The following is a 21669-nucleotide window of genomic DNA, read 5'->3' as shown; positions in this document are numbered from 1 at the left end:
TGCTGCTGAGATAACATACAGATACTAACTGTGGGCTGGATCGTGCACAGAAGAATGCCCCACCGTAGAGCCATTTACATGAAAATGCATCCAATCCACATTTGAAACTAAATTAAAGTCGTGCACGAAGAATTATTGTTCAAAAAGAAGAGGAAGGAAAAACACTATAGAGAGTAAAAATCCATTAAGTGTATTTCTTTGGCTGCAGGGAAGCTGCGTTCCTTTCCCTCCATATGACCCTGCAGCGTGGGGGGGCCACGCCGAGCAGCAGTATTAACGAACTCCTGAATGCTGAGGCAAATCCATGGTGGCTGGGAGTCAACTGACTCAACAAAGGCCCGACTGAAGGGGCTGCCCAGCCACAGGGAGTCCTCGGAGACCTGATTTCCTGTCAGATACAGGTACTGAACACAAAAGCTCCCTATTTCAAGTCCCTTTAATGTCGGAAACAAAACGAACATTTTACTTTTGGCAATGACTGTTTCCACTTTTTACATGTTATTGGTAAACAGGGAGAGGCTGAGACTAACTGTGAAGAGCTTGAAAACGTTCCACAACAGATCTCATGGCAATTTTGACTGTACAGTCCTTTAACTACTGCTACCATTATCTTCCACACACTATTTTCTGAAGCTAGGCTGATTTACCAGTTTAAACGGCTCCTTTCAATAAAAAGCTGAAAAGATAAATAAATCACGCTGCATCTGTCCCTGCGTGGATGTGTGTACTATCAATAACGCCCCTTCCAGCAGAGATGATCACCAGCGTAGCAGAGCACACATGGGGGGGCCCTGTGTGTTGTGACTCCTACTCTGGCCCCACCTCCTCCTGGGTAATCAGCTCAACCACCACCACCTGGGCCCTCTCCTTCAGCTGCACCCAATCCGCCCAAACGACTCTGCACCCATAAAAGGCCCCTATGCACTCAGGCCAGTGCTTGATCTTACTGATGTTTTTGGCAACACTTCCCGTCGACCCAGCATCTCTCCAGGCTCCCCAGCGACTCCCAGCGTCTTCCAGCGACTCCCTGCGACTCCCAGCGTCTCCCCCGGGCTCCTCTGCAACCTTCCTAGCCCCTCTTCCTCTGACCTCTTCCTCTTCCTCGGACGGATTTCTCCTGGCCTCTGGACACTTGGACTCCCCCACGGACTCTCGCCCCTGGATCTCGAACTTGGTTCGTCTGCCGCATCACGCACCTATAGTTTGTCTCGGCCTCTCTCATTTAGTTTCTTCCCTCCTGGTTTTTTTTGCTTCATTAAACCGTCTGAGTTTACTTTTAATTCCCGTGTCTGTCTGCCTTCTTTGGGGTTCCGCCACACTTGACCGCCAGTCCTCTCGAGCTTAACACTGTGGATCACAAGGTGAAGCTGTGTCGTCAGATCAACCTGGGTGACAGATGAAGCGGGAATAACGCGATGCAAAGGGGGAGGAGAAAAATTCACACAACCCATCGAGAAAGAAAAGCAGATCCATTTAATATGAAAATCAGTTGCAGAACGTCCCTGGCAAACACATCCCAAAATATTTCTGCTGCTTTCCTTTATTTATCATAGTTTTAGCACTGGCACAATAGTTACTTTTACTTTACTGTAGTCATGATGTATAAAGCAAATCCAACAACTGCTAACATCATTAACAGCAGAGTGAGTGGCATTAGTGGCCGCCGCTGTTCCGCAGCATGAACACGACAGCTACTCGCTAGGAGACGACAGAGGACAATTAGCACAAACCAGATACACGATCGTAGGTTGAATTGTGGTGACTTTCTTTTTTTCTTTCAAGAATTTCCAATTTCCTTCTAAGGTTAGACATTAAAATAGACTAAGTCAAGATTCACAAATCACCTGAAATTTCCAAGCACAAAAAAACATCAGCACTTTTGAGCACATAAGGATGAATAAAGGAAACACTCGTGATCACAGGGAGCCTGGAATCACGTACTTGTAAGTACTGGAGGTCACCCCTATTTTAGCTACATACAAGAACAATGTGCATATAAACATGAGGCGTTCACAGATATGCGGCTTTGTGCAATTTCAAAGCTGCATTTATTATTAATAACCATGCCTAGAACACGGATGTATGTACCATAGGTAGTGCCACACATGTCCTGCGTTGTCTGTAATCTAAATTTCTAATGCACTGCAGAACACATGTGAACAAGGGTGTGTGTGGAAGGACGTGCATGCGTGGCATGTTCTGCACACGTTTCTTCTTGAACATAAAAGGGCGTGTGGCTGTCCTTTAAATCTTTACCGAGTGTTCCCTCTGAACATCAATCAATAAGTGTGAAGGGCCATCAGACCAGAACGGGCCAACAAGGCTAAAAAGCTAATGCACTAATGGGGGAGATAATGAAATTAATGCCACCCCTCACCAGTCACCTTGATGCATGATTGAGACTGTGCCAGTGCTTCTGTCAATCACCTGAGTGGAACTGTTGAGCAGGAAGAAGAGGAAGGGTGGTGAATGGCTGCCTTGGTTCCCTTTCAGTCGATTCACCCAGTATAAGACATGTTATATATGGGATATGGAGTCCTTGACTGGCCTCCTGAAGACACCTGTATTCACACCTTTTACGGTAACTGACCTGTGGGGACACATGTGAGGCCCACCCCCACATATATATTGACCTCCCCACAGTCATCATTCAGTTGCTAAGAACACCTTCAAAAGTCAAGCTGAGTAGGTGATGCTGGTTAGCTTTATACAGGGTTTGACTTACACAGTGGTTTTTAGAGGAGCCCTATTTAACAGTGTGCACGACTTTCCAATTCAGGCACATTCACACATTCACTCTTATCACTACTAACTGGTGAAGGCTGTGCCTTTTTTGCTATACAAATCCAGTTTGACCACTGTTTGTTTTTGTTTCTACATTTATTTTTATATCTTTCTAGGATATCGGCTCATAAAACTACATCAAATTACTACCAAAAGAGCCGTTACAACCGTCCAGCGGCCGTGCAGTAATGAGTTCAGGTGAGAGATTTAAATCTAGCAATTTTAGTCCAGCACCGCCACAGCTGGAAACACACAGTTGTTTTGATTGATTCGGACTCATTTTTAGAAAAAAAAGATTCAGCTATTTTATTTCTTTTTTTTCCTCCATTTCTGTTACCTCATTGTGCAAAAGATAAGATACAGTTTAATTCGGACGATTTTAGGCAGTCTTTCAGGTGAGTTTAAATTAGCTGCTGTATATGTGTGTGTACGGGGGGTGGGGGTGAGGGGGCCACGCTGCCCTTATATGGAAGCAAATCTGCACCATAATTCAAATTAAAATGGATTAACAGAAATGCTTCTTTTTTTTTTAGTTTTAATGATATAGCTGCGATATACAGTAGTTGCAGCTGAATCATGAATAAAATTAATAATAAATCATCCAAAAATCCATCCTCTTCACTTGCTTATTCTGCTTATGATGTAATTAAAATAGGTAAAGACATTGAAGATTTTCAAAAATGCCCACTCAAATACGTTCTAAGATTAAATTTGAAATGTAAAATTTGAAAATGCAATAGCAGAAAGGCTTTTTCATTTTGGCTAAAGCTGCATTGTTTGACTCACATATGAAATGAAAAATAAATCATCCCAACTGCATTTTCATTGTCTACTTTGGTTTGCACATTACACAACTAAAAAGAAAACAAAGAGGACATGCTTTTTGGTTTTTTTTGCTTGTCGTGCAAAAAGTCCTCCATAATTTAATTTGAATTGGTTCTCACAAGTGGCTTAGGAGAGTGTTGTCACTTGCTGCTCTTCTTCCAGGCAAGAATTATAGCTTGTTTACACGATTCAGATGAATTCTACTTTGGAGTTGGTTGGAAACTGCAGTTTATCAATATGCGCTCAGAAAGATTCTTAAATTCTTGGGTTGCTACTGCAAAAAAACAAATCCGATCCTCTTGATGTAGCATTTTTTCCACTGTGGTCAAGACCTTTTCCAGTCAAATCAACTGCTCTTTGTTTGGGAATGTATGAATACGTGTGGCCTTACTGTAAATGCTTTAAATTGGATTAGGGTCAGTGAAGATAGTGACGTTTGTGGTGAGAGTACCTGGTAAGACCACCTTGGGTCATCAGGTCCCACTTTTTTTCTAGTCCCTGTGGTTGGTGACCCCATCGAAATCTGGGTAGACAACATAGAGTTTGCTGAGGGGTTGGCTGAATATGAGCTAGGCCCCTCTGATGGTGCTAGCCAGCCTCTGCTGATGGTGCTAGCCAGCCTCTGCTGATGGTGCTAGCCAGCCTCTGCAGGGACTAGACGCCTGCCATGAGGATGATAACCTGTGGGGTATCGGCATTGACATGCATGGCTTAGTTATTGTAGAACCAATACAACACTGCTGTTGCACTGAACATCAACACTGTACATGCTTCCTCTTGCTGTGCCATCATACATCTGAAAATCTATCGACTGTCCCTCTCCCCCAACGGCTCAGAAATCATCATGACTCACAGGATCTTTCCTCCCTACTAAAGCAACAACTGTTAAGAACAAGCTGGGTGTCGCAGAACTAACTTTCACATGGCACAAACTGCTGTATACCTGTGCCACGGTGATGTGCTACGGCTAGTTTTTGGAGTTGGATGGAGCGGAGAATGATGATCTGGTCAGAATTTGACCCGGGCAGGCATCCTTGGCCTTGTTCTTGGCCCCATGTAATCTGTGTGTTGTTGGCTCTGCTACGCTCCCATCCAAGCACTGCAAGTTCTCTAACCAAGCAGGGATCATGCTTCGAGCTCCGTCACCATGTTCCAGATGTACCAAGCTATGTGTCTAGTAGAAGTTGGAGAGAGTTTCCCTCCAGGAAAGGCCACTGTTCCCTCTACTTAACGAGGTCAGGAATGCTATAGCTCATAGCCTCCTTGTGTCCTGCTGTGCCGCACTCTCCCTGGGACCCAATCCTGTCCGGCTTATCTATCTGGACGAGCCCGTGTCGGCTGATGTTTGTTTGGACAATAACTAAATGCCATCCAGGCGAAGTTTGGGCTGAGAAAAAAAAAAGCTGAGGCTCTCAGCAGCAATATTCCAGGTTTGCCGCCAAATCTAAACAGCCTGCTAACCTGCACCTTCACGTCCTCCTAAGAGGTTGTTGCTATCTGCGGGGTTACAGCCAGCAAAGCATTCATCTGTTGGAAAAGCACCCCACTCGGCTTGGAACAAGGGTCCACCATGTAGCCTAGAGAAAGTTCAGTCATCCTAGCTTCAAGATTGACTCAGAAGGGACTTATGAACCAGGAAGACACTGTTGTCCCTCATCTGTTCCCGCTAAAAAGGCCTCCTTTATATTCTGTTCAGGAATCGAATCCCGAGAGGCACTTCACACAGTCCATCACTCATTGTACTGGAGTTGGGCGAGTTGGCAGTTCACCTGCCTCACTGGCACGCATACGGAGCGTCACCTTGGGTAGAAAGGACTGTTGCCACGGGCTATCGTTTAGAGTTCACAGCTCAGCCCCTTTGCTTCCACACGGTTGGAGATAAGAGTTGTTGGGAACAAGGGAGCAGGAGTAGAGAAACAAGATAGACAACTTGAAGAAAAGAGCGAGTTGTGAGTTGTTTCCAGTTCGGAAGCAAACAGTGGCCATTATTTCATTGTTCCAGAGAAAGGGGGAGGACTTGGTCCTATTCGCGGTCTGTGAGTTTTAAATAGATTCCTACAAACTTACAGGATTAGGATGTTGATGCTCAGACATCTACTGAGTGCTATAATGATTGTTTCAAAACTATCAATCTTACAACGATGTCCGCAGATGTGTCCCTGGCAGAGTGGGCATCCCTGTGGGACGGCACGACAACTAGAGAGGTGGAGACTGTGGTGCAACAAAGAATCCACGTGAACTATTTGGACCTGTTAGCAGCCGTTTTTGACTTGAAACATTTCCATCACAAAGGCATTCATGCTCTGACCAGGACAGACAAAACAACGGTTCTCTGTTGAAACTGTCTCCCTCTCTGTTGCTGTGGTGCAATGCTCATTTTTCTGTCTCTCTGAGAAACACAAGATTCAGGGCTCTTGCACCTGGGCTCACACCTTCTCTCCACAGGCAGTTCTCTAGTGAGAGAATGGATGCTGCACCCATCTGTGGTGGCACAGATATGGAGCTGTTTTGGCTCTGGTGGATCTGTATGGCTCCGGGGCAAACACCCATTGCCCCCTGTTCTTTTCGTTAACGGACTGCAGCATACCCCTGGGATGGACGCGTTGGCACATTTGTGGCCCCACACACTGCTGTATGTATGTCTCCCAGTGAAAATGATTTAGTTGGTAGCAGAGAGGGTGCACCAGCAGGGGCTCCCGTTGATCCTCATGGCTCTCTGGTGGCCAGCAAAGTCAGGGTAGGTGGAGATAATCAGTTTGCTGGCAAACAGCCCCTGGCAGCTTCCTCTCTGCAGGGAGCTCCTCTCCCAGAGAGGGCAGAGGCGCTTGATCCAAGACCAGAACTGTGATGCCAACAAGCCTACCTGTTCAAAGGTCCGATTCATTAGCAACCGGTTTGCCCGAAATGTGGTCTCAGCAGTCGACAGTGCGAGGACATCGTCTACTAGAAGCCTCTATGTCTACAAATTGCAGGTGTTTGAGCAGTGGTGTCCGGACTGAAACGTTCTTCCTCTTCAGTGCTTGATATTGGATGTAGTAAAATTCCTTTATTATTTGGCATCCATTTCTGCCTAACATGTCGGGTTTAATGGCGTGACACTAGGTGCTTGCCCTCTTACCATGCGATTCCTAAAGCGAGTCCACAGGTTAAGACATGTAACGAACCCAAGTTTTCCCTCATGGGATTCGGCTTTGGTCTCAGGGGCTCTTTGTGGTTCCCCATTTGAGCCAATTGAGTTGATATGAAGTTCCTTTAATTTAAGACGGCTCTTCCTCTCGCCTTGAAAACGCAGCGAAGAAAATGGGTGATAGTTTTAAGGATGTACTGCACCCAAATGCAGTTCATCTACCTAAAACCATCCCCGCGTCTAATAGCTCCTCCTCCGGTCTTCCTTTGGCCCAGTGTGTGAGGGCATGGCGGCCTCATGGGCTCTGTTTAAAGGGGTATCTGTGAGTGATATCTGCCCTCTAACACACTTTTGTTTGGTTTTATCATTTGGATGTGACAGCCCCTTCAGTTGCTCATTCTGTCCTCTCTGTTGGGTCGACGATACACTAGCATGGTGTGGTTTGACTCTACTGTAGTTTGGTAGATGCTAGGCATGAGCAAGAGGACCAAGATATAACAAGAGGTTGTCCCACCAGCAGCTATTGAACTGAATAATGACTGTGTCACTTAAAGGCCTGAATGGAGGTGTATTCAGCAGACGACACATGAGGGCATGATATTCATTCCAGGTTAAAAGAAGTTATAGCCAAAACACTTCATTATTGTCCTTGTGAAACTTTCTTTCAATAACCTTCTACCAGGCTCTCCTGTTAGCTGACAACAATGGACCCTAATTATGAAATTACTCTTACAGAATTTTTAATTGAATTCAAATAGATTGGTATGTTAAATGTGCTTCAGCAGGAATAGTAGTGAAAAGGACATTTTAGGTGTCCTGGTTTGTTTGATTCTTTTTTTGAAATCAGAACTATAGATTTATCTTGAGGCTCATGTAAACCAGAGAATTAGGAACAATTTTATTAATTTATTAGACTTTCTCAGTCACTACTACAAAATGCCTTCACCGTTCTGTCCTACCTGCCTGCTTGAACCTGTCCAGAAGACGCTTTCTAGTCGCCTTCTGCAGGTTGAAATAGTCGTCTTCCTCGTTGGGGCTTTCTATGTACAGAGGAATGTGTTGGAACACCAGGATGTGTTTGGGTTTGGGTTCCTGAAGAGAAAACAGGGACAATGATGTCTGGAATGTCACCATCAGTCACACTGATATAGGATTGTTTCTACCATGGTGGTGACTCTGCTCAGTTGCTCCTCCAGCCAGGCCTCCTGGGCCTTACTCAGCTCGGGGCAGGCCATGGCATCAAAGAAAAACTGGGAGTTGAGGACCAGGCAGAAGACTCCACCCACCTGCGGGCGCAAACATTTTCTCATTTATTATTTTTCTTTGGATATTCATTTGCAACATAAACTAGGCTGTTCAAAATTCCCCCAGACCAGCTCATGCACACATGTGCCAGAGGGAAGGTGAGTGTGTGCGGAGCAGTGGGTTGGAGTGGAGCTCACAGCCTCATAGTGGTCTGGGGTAAAGCCAGGTACTGTATTAGACTGGGTACAAGCAGCAGTGGCCTTGAAATAATATAATCAAGATTGAACTCAAGTGTAGAGCCCCTGAAAATGGAAGAGCGCTAAATGAAATCAGCATAATTCGCATTTGGTAAATGGAGTATTTTATTAAAATCTCTCCAACTGGAAAGTGACACTATAGTCATGTCTTAAATACTTCCACTGTTTTGTGGAAGGACCCTGTACGATTATCTCATAATAATTTAATTAAGTGTCATTTGAACCTGCGTTCATGAGTAATCAGCCTGTGAGAACAGGTGAGCAGCACAGAATGTGGCAACTGCTGTTTGTTACCATGCTGATAAATTAATTTAGTGGAGACTTAATTAACAACTGGCTCTCAATTTGTGGAAATCTGTGTCTAGCTGAGTTTGTTTAAAGTTATCTAGACAGTAACAAAGCAGAAACGGTGACAAAAAAAAGGCCAATTATCTTTTATGTTGACATAAAATAAATTGAAAAGGGAAGTTTACCGATAGAGCTGAGCTTTAAGGGCTTATAATAATTCTATTAAAAGCCTACATTACAATATGGAATGTACATTAACATTCATGTGGCTCAAATTCATTTCCTGGAAATGTATGAGATGCGGTGACAGTTTACCCAAAAGCTGAAATAGTCATCCCCCCAGCATTTACAGTACTGCTCCACAGAACTGGGGGTTGGGGTGTTGCCCAGGTCATGATTCCCGCTGACAAACACCAGGGGGATGGAGGGATCAGTTCCAGTCAACACAGCCTTCAGGTCGCGCTCCTGCAGTTCTTTATAGGAACTGCCTGGAAAGAGCAAAGGTCGTAAGCTAAAATAGATAAACAATACAGAGAAATATATACCAAAATAATACATTTTTAAAAAAACAAGAGAAGGAAGGAAGAAATGTATTGCTGAAACGCTTGACTGGTTTTTGCCATGGTTAGAGAAGTGTGTAAAGCAAAGTGCGAGTTACTGCTTTTTTAGGGTCCACTGATGTTCTTAAAGGGATTTGGTTGAACAAGACTTCAGGGTTGTTCAGTTCTGGTCAGCAGCACTAAAATCTAAGATCTGGAGTTCATAAAAAGGAGAATCTGCACAAAGGAAGGAAGCGTTTTGAGCTAAATTAATCTAGTCCCAGTGAAGGCAACAGGCAAAGACACTTAGACCTAATGTATAATTTAAAATAGATATCAAACAGCCCCATCAGCCAATATTCTTAAATGATTCCTCCATCTTCCCCTCCCTGTTTCCTCCTTCTTTACTTGTGTAAGTAATTATTTTTCTAGCCCACTTTTGAAGTCAGGTTTTCCTTGGATGTTTGAGAAGGTCTCATTGCATAACAGTCTTTTTCCAAGAGAACATCTTGTATCTCTCAGAGTTTAAGCTGCATCCACGTAGGAGAGCAAAAAGTCATTTCCACCTGTCTAGCTGGTGCTTCTGCAATTAAGCCAGAACTGCCAGACTCTATATTATCAAATCAGCACACACAGACATGTGCTTAAACACAAAGTGCAACAAAAAGGCCCTTTGTGTTCCGTAAAACAGATTCTGTTGGGCAATATTCCTGCTGTGTTCCCATTCAGCCTGAGAGTAATGACTTCTCTGTGGTTAGAATGCTAATGATAGCAAGGAGCATATGAAAAGAAAAAGAAATAAAAAAACACACAATTCACCATCTCGTAGCGTGATGACGATACCACTGACCAGGAAGTAACAAGCACGTAGGTTGACAACAATGGTAATGCTATCTACTGTATGTTACTGAAGGGTACATACTTTTGGAATACAAAACATAAAGGCACAATACAGACCAGCATGGCGCATAAATATATCACTGTACTATAAACCTCACCATTTGTTTGCCGAGTCATTTAAAGCCCTCAATTGGTTTCCATCCTTGTTCAGTAAATAGAGACATCAAACTGTGCATTTTTATGTAGATGTTGCTTAAAATAAATTTATTCATTTACTAACATAAACCAGAATACAGCAAAAAAGACTGAAGAGGGGTAGTAAATCCTCTAAGTGGCTAATGATGACAGCTAAATGTATTAAATAAATTCAAACTTTCCATTGAAACATTAGGGATATTAGCCACAATTATTAATTTACAGTGTTCCCATTTAGGATTAGGACTTCACAGATTAATGATCTGAGGGATGGGGTTAGGCCCGTGATGTCTTCAGCATAAAAACTAGGGTCACAGTATTTTCACTGTAGACTCGACTGGACAATCAAAGTATTCAAGTGCTGCCAAAACAATACACACAAGAAGCTGCGTAGGAAAAGGTCGTCATTTAAAGTGCTGAGGCAATTTGCTTCAGCCGCAGCTCACAACTTACCCTGCTGTTAACCTCAATCTTAACCATTTATTCATGAGCACACACAAGAAAAGAGGACACAAACATGTCTGTGCTTTCTCCAGCACGGTCCTCTTGGGACGCAGGGGTGCTGCCTTTTGCTTACTCACACCACCAGATGCCAGCCAGCCACTCACACAGCAATATCCATGAATCATCCCTCAGCGCCACACAACGCAGAGCAATCCTCAGTCATCCAGTGCTCCATCCATCTGCATTTAGGACCTCTGCCTTTAGATGAATGAGGTGGGGATAGAAGCACGACACTATTAGGGCCCTGTGTGTGAGCACTGTTTGGACCCATACATCTTCCTCAAAGTCTGGCCTGTTTATTTACACTATACTTTAGCTGATGGTGTTGAGTTAATATCCATATTCACACCCCATCCCCAATAATAACAGTTCTCTTCCATCAGGTCAGAAGTGACAACAGCCTGTATTCTTTAGTTTGACAAATTTGAAAAAGTGGTAAATAAGATGGAGATGATTGCAATCAAATGCTACAGATATTAAGAGCTACGAAAAAGATGAAATTAAATACACAGTAAGGCAGCTCACCTCCGTCTCTGTCCGAGTTGCAACTTGGGTTAATTAGAGTGAAACTTTTGAGCTTTACAAATCCCGTCGGGATATTGTTCAGCCTGTCCAACGCTATAAAAATTCCCCATTTTCTCGGAAGGCCGCTTGTCCAGACCGAGCACTGGCTCTGCGTCTCGCTGTCAAACACATTACACAACGCGCTGAGCATGGGGAGGGTTATTTGTGACTCATCTGTGAACTGGTGCTGACAGGTTGTGCTGATCTAGCAGCAGCCAGCAGCTTGGGACAATGTGCCAGCTACGATGAAGTCATCCCAAATGTAACCTCTCACCTTTCGGACAAGCTAATCAGGTAGTAGAGCTTGATACCACAAAGTGTAGCATCCTGGTGACAACGTCAGCACAGACTAAAATAAAACCAACCGACTCTGGAGCAGGGTTTAGTCACTGTTATTTGCAGCATTGCTTTGGTATTGACTTTTTTGTCCACTCAGGCCCACACTGAGATCTGCACTTGAGATCAAACATGGAGGCAGATACTCATTTTTGGAAGAACTTGCAAATTGTTGGGGCAATGTCAAAGGGATTAAAAATAAGTTGATGTCGCAATGAGCTCAGTTTTGCTGGTATGACAGGTGGAAAGTTGTACGCTGCCCCGATCAAGTGCCTTTCAGAAACGTCATCCGATTCTAGATGAGGTCTGTCGTGTGCACTGGTGTTTGTGGGATCTTTGACCACAGAGCTGCTGAACTACATGTTATAATATTCAATTCAAATAGTCTTCATATCAGAATACTCCATCACGTCTCCAATTGGACTTTATGGTTTCATCACACTGGTGTGTGGCCACTCAAACGCTGAAAAAAACTTTCCACACTTCAGAAACCTTTGATAAGAATCTCTTACGGTGCAGAACAAACAACCCTCCACACCAAAGAGCTTCAAACATCACGTGAGCACAACATCCCATATCAGACCGCTTGTCTTCTTTCCAAATCCCACTATGATCCAAACTTTATCAGCCCCTGGTGACACTTCACCAGGGCTACAGGGACAGAAGTCCCAAGGTAACCTCTACTTAACCTCAAAGAGTTTTACCCACGCGTGCACGTATGCACATGCACACGTGTGCTTGATTGCTCCCACTGTATCATGGTTAGCATCCCTCATGATGCCCTGGAGACATAGCTTGAATCCTTTGTAGTGCTCATTAGGATAGTTAAGGCCAACATGTTTCTCTAATCTAATCAGCGCTGTATCTGCCAGCACGTTCCTTCTCGCTCTTTATCCTCTTCAATTGTCAGCTTTGAACAGATGTGAAAGAAGCAGACGGGTGAGAGTGAGTGAGGGGAAAGACAGGACTGAAAGAAGTCCTTGAGACGAACTATTTTCTCTTGGGGATTGGCACTGAATAGAGCCGGGGGGTGGCCGGCACTTTTATAATGAAACATGTTATGTAACGTTGTTTGGGGGTGGGGGGTGGGGGTGAAACTTGGAGGACCACAGTGGGGGACCACAGTTGGGGGTTTTCATGAACTCCTCCCCATCTGGGTAAAAGTTTTTTTTTTTTTAAACCTAATATCTATTTTAGTAGAGTGATGTTTCATAACTATGTAGCTTCTTCTCATCTACACTTCAAAATTACAACTATAATGGAAGTCATGTATCTGTGGCCACCCTTACCAGGTGCTTTGGCCACTCGGATCACAAGTCTCAGCAGTATCCCACAGCAATCCAGACGTGCAAAATTAAGCTAGTCAGGCGGGAAATTTTCCTGAACAGAACAGACACGTGAAGGAGAAAAACAAAGTGGAGGGAGCCCGAGAAGAGGAAAATGTGAGAAGAGCCAACGTGAAAGACAGTGAGTGAAGTCCACGAAAGCAGGAATACAGCTGCCAATTTCCTGTCGCCAACAGGCAGCAGTGTTGACAATGCAGGCTGACAGCCGGCTCCCCCTGACCGCCAACCATTCAATTTTGTATTGTAAATAAACAGTTTAAGAGGAAATGTCAGCCGAGCGACAGGAAGAGCAGCTCCGGCTATAATGTGTCTTTCCTCCCTGTGTACGCGGTGGCGGCCTGGTTGCCAGGCAAGTGACGGACGGGGTGAGTAATGAGGATGGCACGCACAACCTGCTCCGTCGGGGGTGACAGTAACGAGGGCTGGCATGATGCCTTTTATAGCCCCTCGAGGCAATGTGGTCCAACCCAATACTTCAGCCATCTACTGTCCAAATGCTGATCTGTAATGGATCTTACTATGACCTACAAGTGGCTGATGGGAGAGAAGGGGGGAAATGGGGACAAGGAATGGCACCCATTGGCATATCCGTACAGACAGCGTAATCACAGAGACGCTAAGAATACTCTGACACTTACAGACCGAGGGCGACATCTCCAGTACTGCACATTGGCGTCAGTATAGCTAAAAAAAGATGGCCTTTGTGTCCCCCCAAAAAATGAGAGAGGGCTCCGTGACTCACCCAAACAAACACAGTGTTGCATACAGTATTAACAGTTTGCCCCTAAAATTTTAGGAACAGGGAACAAGGACAGTCAAAAAAAAAAAACCACACAGTTCAACAATAATTACCCTTATTATTGATGTAGTTTATTGTAGAGAGTCTGGACTATTAGTACTGACCAAGATTCAAGGCTTTTTATTGTCATCGGCTCCACAACGGGATTACTGTGATACTCATAGAATAAAATATGAGTAACAAATAAGTCACCCAGTTAAATAACAAATATAGCAATACAACAATGTAAATATAAAACAAAAAAATTACAGCACGCACAATGTCTGTGGTCTCGATGTTGTGTATCGCACAAAAGTTAGTTAATTGTACAGTTTTTATTGCACTTATAGGTGTGTGCATGTGTGTGTTTGCATGTGGGAGTGTGAATGGGGGAAGCGAGGCGTCAGTGACCTATTATCCATCGAACAGTTTGACACCTCTGGGAGAGAAACTGTTTTTTTAAATCTTGTGGTTTGGGCATGAATATTCCTGTATCTCTTGCTGGTGGGTAGGAGCATGGAAAGATGGTGGGCTGCCTTGATGACCCTCTGCCGTGCATTCTGCTCCGTTTTATGGTATCCTTCGTACCACGATGTGATGCATTACGTCAGGAGTTCCCCTCAGGAAGTAGAGGATCCCTCCTGTGTGCTTGCTTGTCATCGTTGGAGATCAACCCCATGACCGTTGTGTCATCTGCATACTTGATTATGCCGTTGGATGGTTGACAGTCATGATCATACAGGAGGGGGCTCAGCACATATCCTTAGGGCACACCAGTGTTTAACGTGATGGTGGTGGAGGTGTAATTCCCTGACCTGAGAGATGATTTGTGTAGGGTGCTTTCTTTTTAAAACTGAATGGGTTGGATTAACCTATTCAGGTCTAGTGAGACATTAACACAGGAAGTGGAAAAGTTAGGATGTCAAATTATGCAAACATGTAGAAGGTGACTAAATTAAAACTATTTAAAGAGAATCATTTTCTGAGCAGGGTGCCTCTGCTCCTCTACCCTGCACGCTCTCGACAACATTAGACTCCGATCCATGCGGGTGTCAACATTTATATACAACCAAAAGTGACGTTAATAATGTGCTGCACTTAACAGTTCCTGATATGGGCACAACATGTGATGGCAGCTTCCTCCAGACTGCATTCTGGAACATGTGTGCTGACTAAAACGAGAGTGAACTAAACCACAGCTTATAAAAAAACAACCCATGTGTGAATTTGCCTGAATGTGTTTCTAGCAGTCATACTGTGGGGACGAGACAGCGCAGACAAACCGTGGGAGTAATGACGCTAATGCCTAACTGTACACCTCCAATGTTATTGTCTATATGGCACAAACTTAGATTACAGCAGTACATTAAACAACATGCACTATTTTAGAACTGGGCAGGAATTCAGAGGACGGTTGCTTTCATTAATAGATAATCCAAACCAAACAAACTGAAATTCACTTGGCAATAGCCAGAAGTGATGCACAATTTCATAGATAAACATCAAGTTGTGTCATAAGGGAGCATGCTATTTACACACTCAGTGAGCAATAATCTGCAGATGAGCCACGCTAAAGCTTCTCGGAGTGCATTCATTTAAAACTATCTCACACCACTGTTAAGAATGCAGTAATCATGGTGCAAAGGTGGTATTTTACTGCAATAAAACACACAGTCTTTAGAAAGTGGCCTTAATGGTTAAACCATTTTGTTTGGTCCATGCCTATTATGTCTCAAACAAATCTGTGAATTTCAATCACATCAGATTTCAGCAGTTTCATTAGCATAATGGCCCTTCCTAATCAAAAATCTATCACAAGAAGTTTTAATAAAGCTGGTCAGACTGGATTCTCTTCTTAGAGACAGTACTAACTCACCTTTCGGGGAACGACAAAACGACTTAAGGCTTTAAACAGATCACGGGTTATGAAATCAGCTGACATCAGCTGACGGTGCCTTAAACATTCAGAGTACAAAGTTAATGAAATTAATGTTTTTTATTTATGAGACACGGCTACAAAACTCGTGATCTGCTAAATACTGGCCTATATCGCGGAATTCATTTTAAAATGTAAAACTCTGAGTGATCTCTCAATTTTCAGGACTGGTCATGAAAAGAAAAACGGTCCTCTGAAATCTGTCGTGTTGACAGCAGCACGTAACTACCGTTGCCACGGACACTTTCCACTCGTGACGGCAGATGTAACAGAGTGTTTAGTGATTCCATGCACATGTGACTTTTCTTTGTGTCAATACCATCCATATTTAAACCCAAGCAGCTGGCTTTTCAGTCTGAGTCAAACAAGTGCGCCGCTCCCAGAGGGCAAGTCCTTAAAAATCTACTAAAACATCAAACAGCTGATAGGAGTGCCTCTTTAACTCTTTGTTTGCATTAAAATGACATATTGGGTGCTAATCCGACTGACAACAGATTTGCCTCTACCTGGCAGAGCGTGGACCAGGTCACCACACAGCACCATGAACCTGGGCCTGGGTCTGAGGTGGTTTACAGCCTCCACGGCCTGCTTGGTGAGCTCCACCTCCTCGGCCCATTCGTCCCCGTCGCTGTCGCAGTTGCTGTCCCTCCAGGCTTTCATCAACCCCAGCTGAGGGTCCGCAGCCTGGATGAAGCAAAAGGGTCCCGACCACTGACGCTCCGCAGCTGTGTGGGAAACAGGAACACAAGGATGCATTTGATATTTTCCTGCAATAAACAGCCAATCAATCAGTCCTGCACATTTTAACACACTACTTTCTTAAACATTCCAATAGCACTCAGTTTTTCCCACCAACTTGATATAAAAGTGTTTTTATTTAGCATATATAATACAGTTTATAAAAGGGGTGAATCGTTTTAAAGGTATAGTACAATGAATAAACCAAGGCTTTGATCTTCTCTCCACATTCCCCAAATCCCAAACCAATCCAGCCTTCATGGAATGCTACGGAGCGATGGATAGAAAATATGACATGCGCCCCAGAACCCGAAACATCCACTGTGTCCATTGACCTGATTCCAACATTATAGCGTTTTAAAAGGTTTGAAGTTTAGTCCTGGCAGATCAGAAACAGGAAATTGGGGCTGATCTTCTCAAACGTATGCACGGCGTCTGCAGTATAGAGGGTAGCAGGCACTTGCTCTGCTGTAAAAATGTGACTGCCCTCTATGGGATCAAACCCAGCTATTACATTTAGAATTTGCAAATGGCTGAGATAGAGGCCGCTGATATTTGGAGGCAGCTTTCATCATGCACCGCCACTGTTTGCAAAACACCTCCCCCACATAAAAATGAGCCACTTTCTACACTGTAATAAGTGCTGATGCGTGTTTTTATGATTTTTCCCCCCTTTTGTTTGTTCAAGAGTGTCGTTTGAGGTGGGGGCGCATATCTGAACTTAGTCAGTAGCTCTTCCCATGATCAATGATTTTTTTTTTTTTTTAATTCCAGCTAAGATGTCAACCTAAACCTAGGGGTTGAGTTACAATTTAAAGTCAACACCTGCACAAAAAAAATACATTAAATGCTTTTCATCACCCCAGCGGGAGGGTGTCACGTAGAAGCAAAGCACTCTTGAAGAAAGTGCTGCTGTTAGGATTGAGAAATGGGCCCTGAAGCCTGGCGAGGGATGTCACGCAGATATCACTCCATGTGTAACCAGTGCTTAAAAAATTAACAAAAGGCTACACGTTGGAGAATGAATAAACAGCAGAGAAGGTTCAATTTTACATAATCCTGATATTATGTAACAGAGAGGCCTCACAATCTAATCACTCCCCGGTCTTCATTCACAGCACACTGGTTTATAATGCAGACAATGGAAGCAGACACTCGACACTGCTCAGCTTGTGGGTTTGACAAGGGCTGACGTGAAGTGCACAGGAAATTGATCCCCCTATAGAGGTCCAAAAATGGACAGATTCAGAGAGGAGGTGTAAAACCCTTCCTGCTCCACTAATTCAGCATCCAAAGGAAGTGGAGGCAGCAATGCATTTATGTGCTGCCGCTGTGGAGAGTCTGCATCTGCATTCCACACAAATCCCTTCACTAACACTCAGCAGGGGCTACTAGTGGCTCTGCATCTCCCGGTGCTTAGCATGCTCCCCACGTAGCTCGCTCCCTAATGAATTTATGATAATTCTGTTCGCCAGAGAAATGAAGCACGGCGATAGAAAAATAAAAAAAGTGTGTTGCTCTTGGGAACCCTGACGAGCGGCAGCTTAATTGTAACTGACGTTTTTTATTTCAACCACAAGCAGAAAACACTTTGTACTTCTTTGATTACCATCATCTATCCAATTACTGTAGAATGCCTGCAGCCAGACGGAAGGTCTGATAGTAAAGGCGGCTTTGGAATTCTGAATTCCAGGTTGGCGTGTCCAGGTAGCCCAAGGCTTCCGAAGGCAAACCTCAACGGTGTAAAAGTGATTGGTGTCTCTGCCTAACTCTCATCGCCGCTGAGAGTCCAGCTGTGACGTGTCCTTGAACACTTTGCGCCACTATTTAGCAAATCAATTCAAATAAGGTTGCTTGTCGACTGTTTTCAGCAATTGATTCAACTCATCTGTTGAAATATGAAGCCAAGATATTTTCCATTATGCACTAAAAAAAAATATGTAAAACATATTTACTTATTGGAGAAATTGCTTACCCCTCCCCACTTCATTCTGCTTTGCCCATTTCACAGGGTGGTACGTTACAGCATAAATATACTGTCATCTCAATATCTACACACAGAAAAATGATAGCAAGTGGCTCAAGCAGGTGCAGATGTGCAGACAGCTGCAATGAACATCAATGTGAGGACAGAAGAGTATCAAATATATTTCATTTCCATGGGGCAATCAGAGGCTATGTGTTAAGGTTAACAGAAATAGATTAAATCTATATTGGGACTGAAATAATGCATTTAATTATTGCTTTAATTGCACATTTAATTCAATGTAAAGTCACATAAGCAAGTCAGGTCTATTATTCAACCCACATGGGCCCATACAGAAGCATGGGAACATGCAACAGTTGCCTGAACTGTGGTTCAACCCTTCTCTCTCAGACATGTAAACTAGGAAAGCAAATGAGAGAGAAATGGAAAATAAAGAATTAAATCTCAAAGCCCCCATGAGAGGATGTGGATTTATTGTGGCTCCTCAACTTAAAACAAGAATTTATTACTTTTCTCAGATACTTTGCTGGAAAGCAAGTGAATCATTATTTAAGATAAAAACATCTCGGGTGGCATTTGCTTCACAGCAACTTATTTCCCCCACGTTAGTTGAATTCCAACAGTGTGTGTGATTAAAAACCTTCAACACAGATTAAAAGGGGAACAAAGGGACAGCTAAGAAAGAAACTTTATTTTTGACCACTTGCACAATTAACCTGCAGAGCTGACAGATGCATGTTTCAGTGAGCTAAATTGTCTTTAATATTACACCTGCAAAGCCACCTACTGCATAATGCATCAGTTTTACCCTCGACATGTCAAAATGAAGTGCATGATGTGACGTTGCAGAGTTTCGCTGTTTGTTGTGGTCGATTAAAACTACAGCAGAAGTTACAACACAAGGCTTTGAATAACGGCTGTGTTTGGGACTGTCGGCGCTAAAAATCGTAGATCAATCCAAATGGGATAAAAGAGGTTAAGTGAGCTTTATCTGACTGTTTAGCCCGTGAAGTTGAGACGCGATGAAGAAGCTAACAATGCTCGGCTACCTTCCGTCAGTCCGCTGAACGTCCGATGCTTCGCCCTCAGAAAGGTCTCCTCCTCTCCAGCCATGAGTTCCAGCTGTTAAAGGGGGAGTTGAAGGAATGTTTTTAGACTTGTGACCGTGTCGACCTTTGTGACAAGTTTGATCCAAAGCTGCTCGGCGGCGCGCCGGGCGATCATCGATCACTCTGGGCTCGACTACGCAGACTGCTGCTTATTCGACTGCAGCGGCCCCGGAGCGAGATAAACCAGACAGAAGACAGCTGATGAAAAGCCTTTTTATTTAGAGGGGTCGTCTGAGGACGAGCCATTTTACTTTCAGTCTAACTTGTTTTTGTATTTTAAAATTTCACGATTCACCTTTGGCAAATGGGGGTTTGGACCTTGGAACAATCCTGATTATCTTTGAGCGTCTTTTGCCCCGAAACTTCACTTAGTTGCTCTGATGTGTTTCTAATTCTTGTTGGCTCGCGTTTAAATATACAAATAATTCAAATGGCCTCGAAGCTCCTTATAAGTTGGAACACAGACTAATCTCAAATCTAATTAATGAGAAATAAGAAGCGTTTCTTTGTTGTGTTTAACCGTCCTTGTATAAGACGTCGATTGGTCTAAACCTGTCTAAATTGCCTCTCTAAACTCTTGGTTTGTTTTGAAGCCTGATTTTAAGTCTGGTTTTATTGAATTCAGCCCCCCCCCCCCTATTTTAGATGTGTCTTCTAACTGCATGTGGATTCTCATTGTGCACTGCGATCCACTCGTTGCATATCTGATGTGGGTTCCCCTCTTCAAAATTCTAACCGATATCTTTGTGTGATCAGCAAGTCACGGGTTGTAACCAGGTCCTTAGAGAATATATTAAACAAGTTCAACAAACAAATTCAACCCATGACTGAAAATCCACTGAAAAATGGAAAAAAAAGATTTTTCACGACGAAACAACACTGGGACTGTAAATCCTAGCCTAATAGGTACCCTCTCTCTCCCTTTCTCTCTCTCTTTCTCTCTCTCCTCCTCCTTTCCCTTTTTGCGCACCAAGCGCTCACACCCTCGCCTCTTCTATTCGCTCACTTCCCTTCTCGCTCTCCTTCGCTCCATTCTCATCCTCGACGCGACTTGAGTCTCTGCCGTGCGTAAGAGCGCACCAGCGGATATGTAAAAAGTGCTGCGCTCCCGCAGACGCCAAACCTTGAGCACGTAGATGTTCGCCCGAGAAGACACATCGATGCGCAACAGAGAGCGCGCGTTCGTCAACAGTTACAATAATTCAACTTAATTCATCGGGGCTTTTTTCATTCTCTGCGTCGTTTTGTTTGGCTGCCAATTATTTTTATTTATTTATTCCTGGATGATGATATGTGAAAAAAGATGTTCATGAGCGCGGATGACGGTGCGTCTCTACTTGGATGTATGTTTCTGGACTTTTCAGCGTATCATGAACGTGCGTGTTATCCCCTCTCTCCAATCCTGTTCGTTTCTGCGTGAAGTTGAACGGAGGGGAGATCACAATGAGAGGGAAATATTTTCTCCTCGGCTTCTTTTTGCTCAAACTTGTGGCTCTCGTGTGCAAGGCCGATGGAGAACCAGGGCTATACGGTGGATACGTAATGATCGCCGCCTCAAACAGCTCCAGAGAGGAAGAGAGCGTGTCCGAGGAGACCCCGCACACGGAGGACACATGTCGGGGCTACTACGATGTGATGGGTCAGTGGGACGAGCCGTTTGTCTGCAAAACGGGCATTTATCTGTACTGCTGCGGCACCTGTGGCTTCCGCTTCTGCTGCTCCTACAAACACTCGCGGCTGGACCAGAACACATGTACTAACTACGCCACCCCGCTGTGGATGAAGACCGGACAGACTCCGTACAAAAAAATAAATAACATGCGCGACAGCACCAAAGACAAGACGAATTTAATTGTTTACATCATCTGTGGAGTAGTGGCAATCATGGTTCTCGTGGGGATTTTCACCAAATTGGGGTTGGAAAAGGCGCACCGGCCTCAAAGAGAAAACATGTCCAGGTGAGTGTCGTGTCCCCCCCACACACACACCTTCTTTCAGTGCGCTTGTTTACAAAGAGACTTGCCGGAGGAGCCACACGCACATAGTGAGCATGAGCGCGCAACGTTCCCTCCGTCTACGTCTGATAACAGTGATGGGAATAATGCATGCGTGAGACAAGCTGCGGCGCATGGTAGCCTGGGGAACTTTTACTCATTGGGTCGAATCCCATCGCCGGTGCGGCTGATGTGTTGATTGTAGCCGCAGACTGCGCCCTTTGGCTCTCCGGGGGATGGTTCCAGTCAGCGCTGCGCACTCTTATCCACCCAAACC

General features: G+C 44.2%; 2 protein-coding genes across 7 annotated transcripts in view; one reads left to right on the top strand and one right to left on the bottom strand.

Moving 5' to 3' along the window:
* The window catches only part of cpped1 (calcineurin-like phosphoesterase domain containing 1), a 35601-nt gene that overhangs the window by 7345 nt on the left and 6587 nt on the right, over positions 1 to 21669 (bottom strand). The window contains exons 1-5 of one of the 5 annotated variants that reach the window (XM_029835437.1): positions 19339 to 19548; positions 16071 to 16289; positions 8842 to 9014; positions 7900 to 8022; positions 7696 to 7828 (exon numbers count right to left, since the gene is read on the bottom strand). In XM_029835437.1, coding sequence (XP_029691297.1) covers positions 7696 to 7828; positions 7900 to 8022; positions 8842 to 9014; positions 16071 to 16289; positions 19339 to 19402 — 712 coding nt within the window. In that variant the 5' untranslated portion in view covers positions 19403 to 19548. Of the gene's footprint in view, positions 1 to 7695; positions 7829 to 7899; positions 8023 to 8841; positions 9015 to 11129; positions 11335 to 16070; positions 16290 to 19338; positions 19549 to 21669 lie in introns of those variants that run through there. The other 4 variants (XM_029835440.1, XM_003961511.3, XM_029835432.1 and 1 more) reach the window with 4 other exon arrangements.
* The window catches only part of shisa9a (shisa family member 9a), a 31295-nt gene continuing 30030 nt past the window's right edge, over positions 20405 to 21669 (top strand). For both annotated transcript variants that reach the window (XM_029835415.1, XM_029835407.1), the window contains exon 1: positions 20405 to 21356. In XM_029835415.1, coding sequence (XP_029691275.1) covers positions 20842 to 21356 — 515 coding nt within the window. In that variant the 5' untranslated portion in view covers positions 20405 to 20841. The remainder of the gene's footprint in view (positions 21357 to 21669) is intronic.

Source organism: Takifugu rubripes, chromosome 1 (assembly GCF_901000725.2).
Source record: "Takifugu rubripes chromosome 1, fTakRub1.2, whole genome shotgun sequence".
Classification (NCBI taxonomy): Eukaryota; Metazoa; Chordata; class Actinopteri; order Tetraodontiformes; family Tetraodontidae; genus Takifugu; species Takifugu rubripes.
The sequence above is the reverse complement of the archived record's forward strand: the minus strand, read 5'-3'. Positions and strand labels throughout refer to the sequence as shown.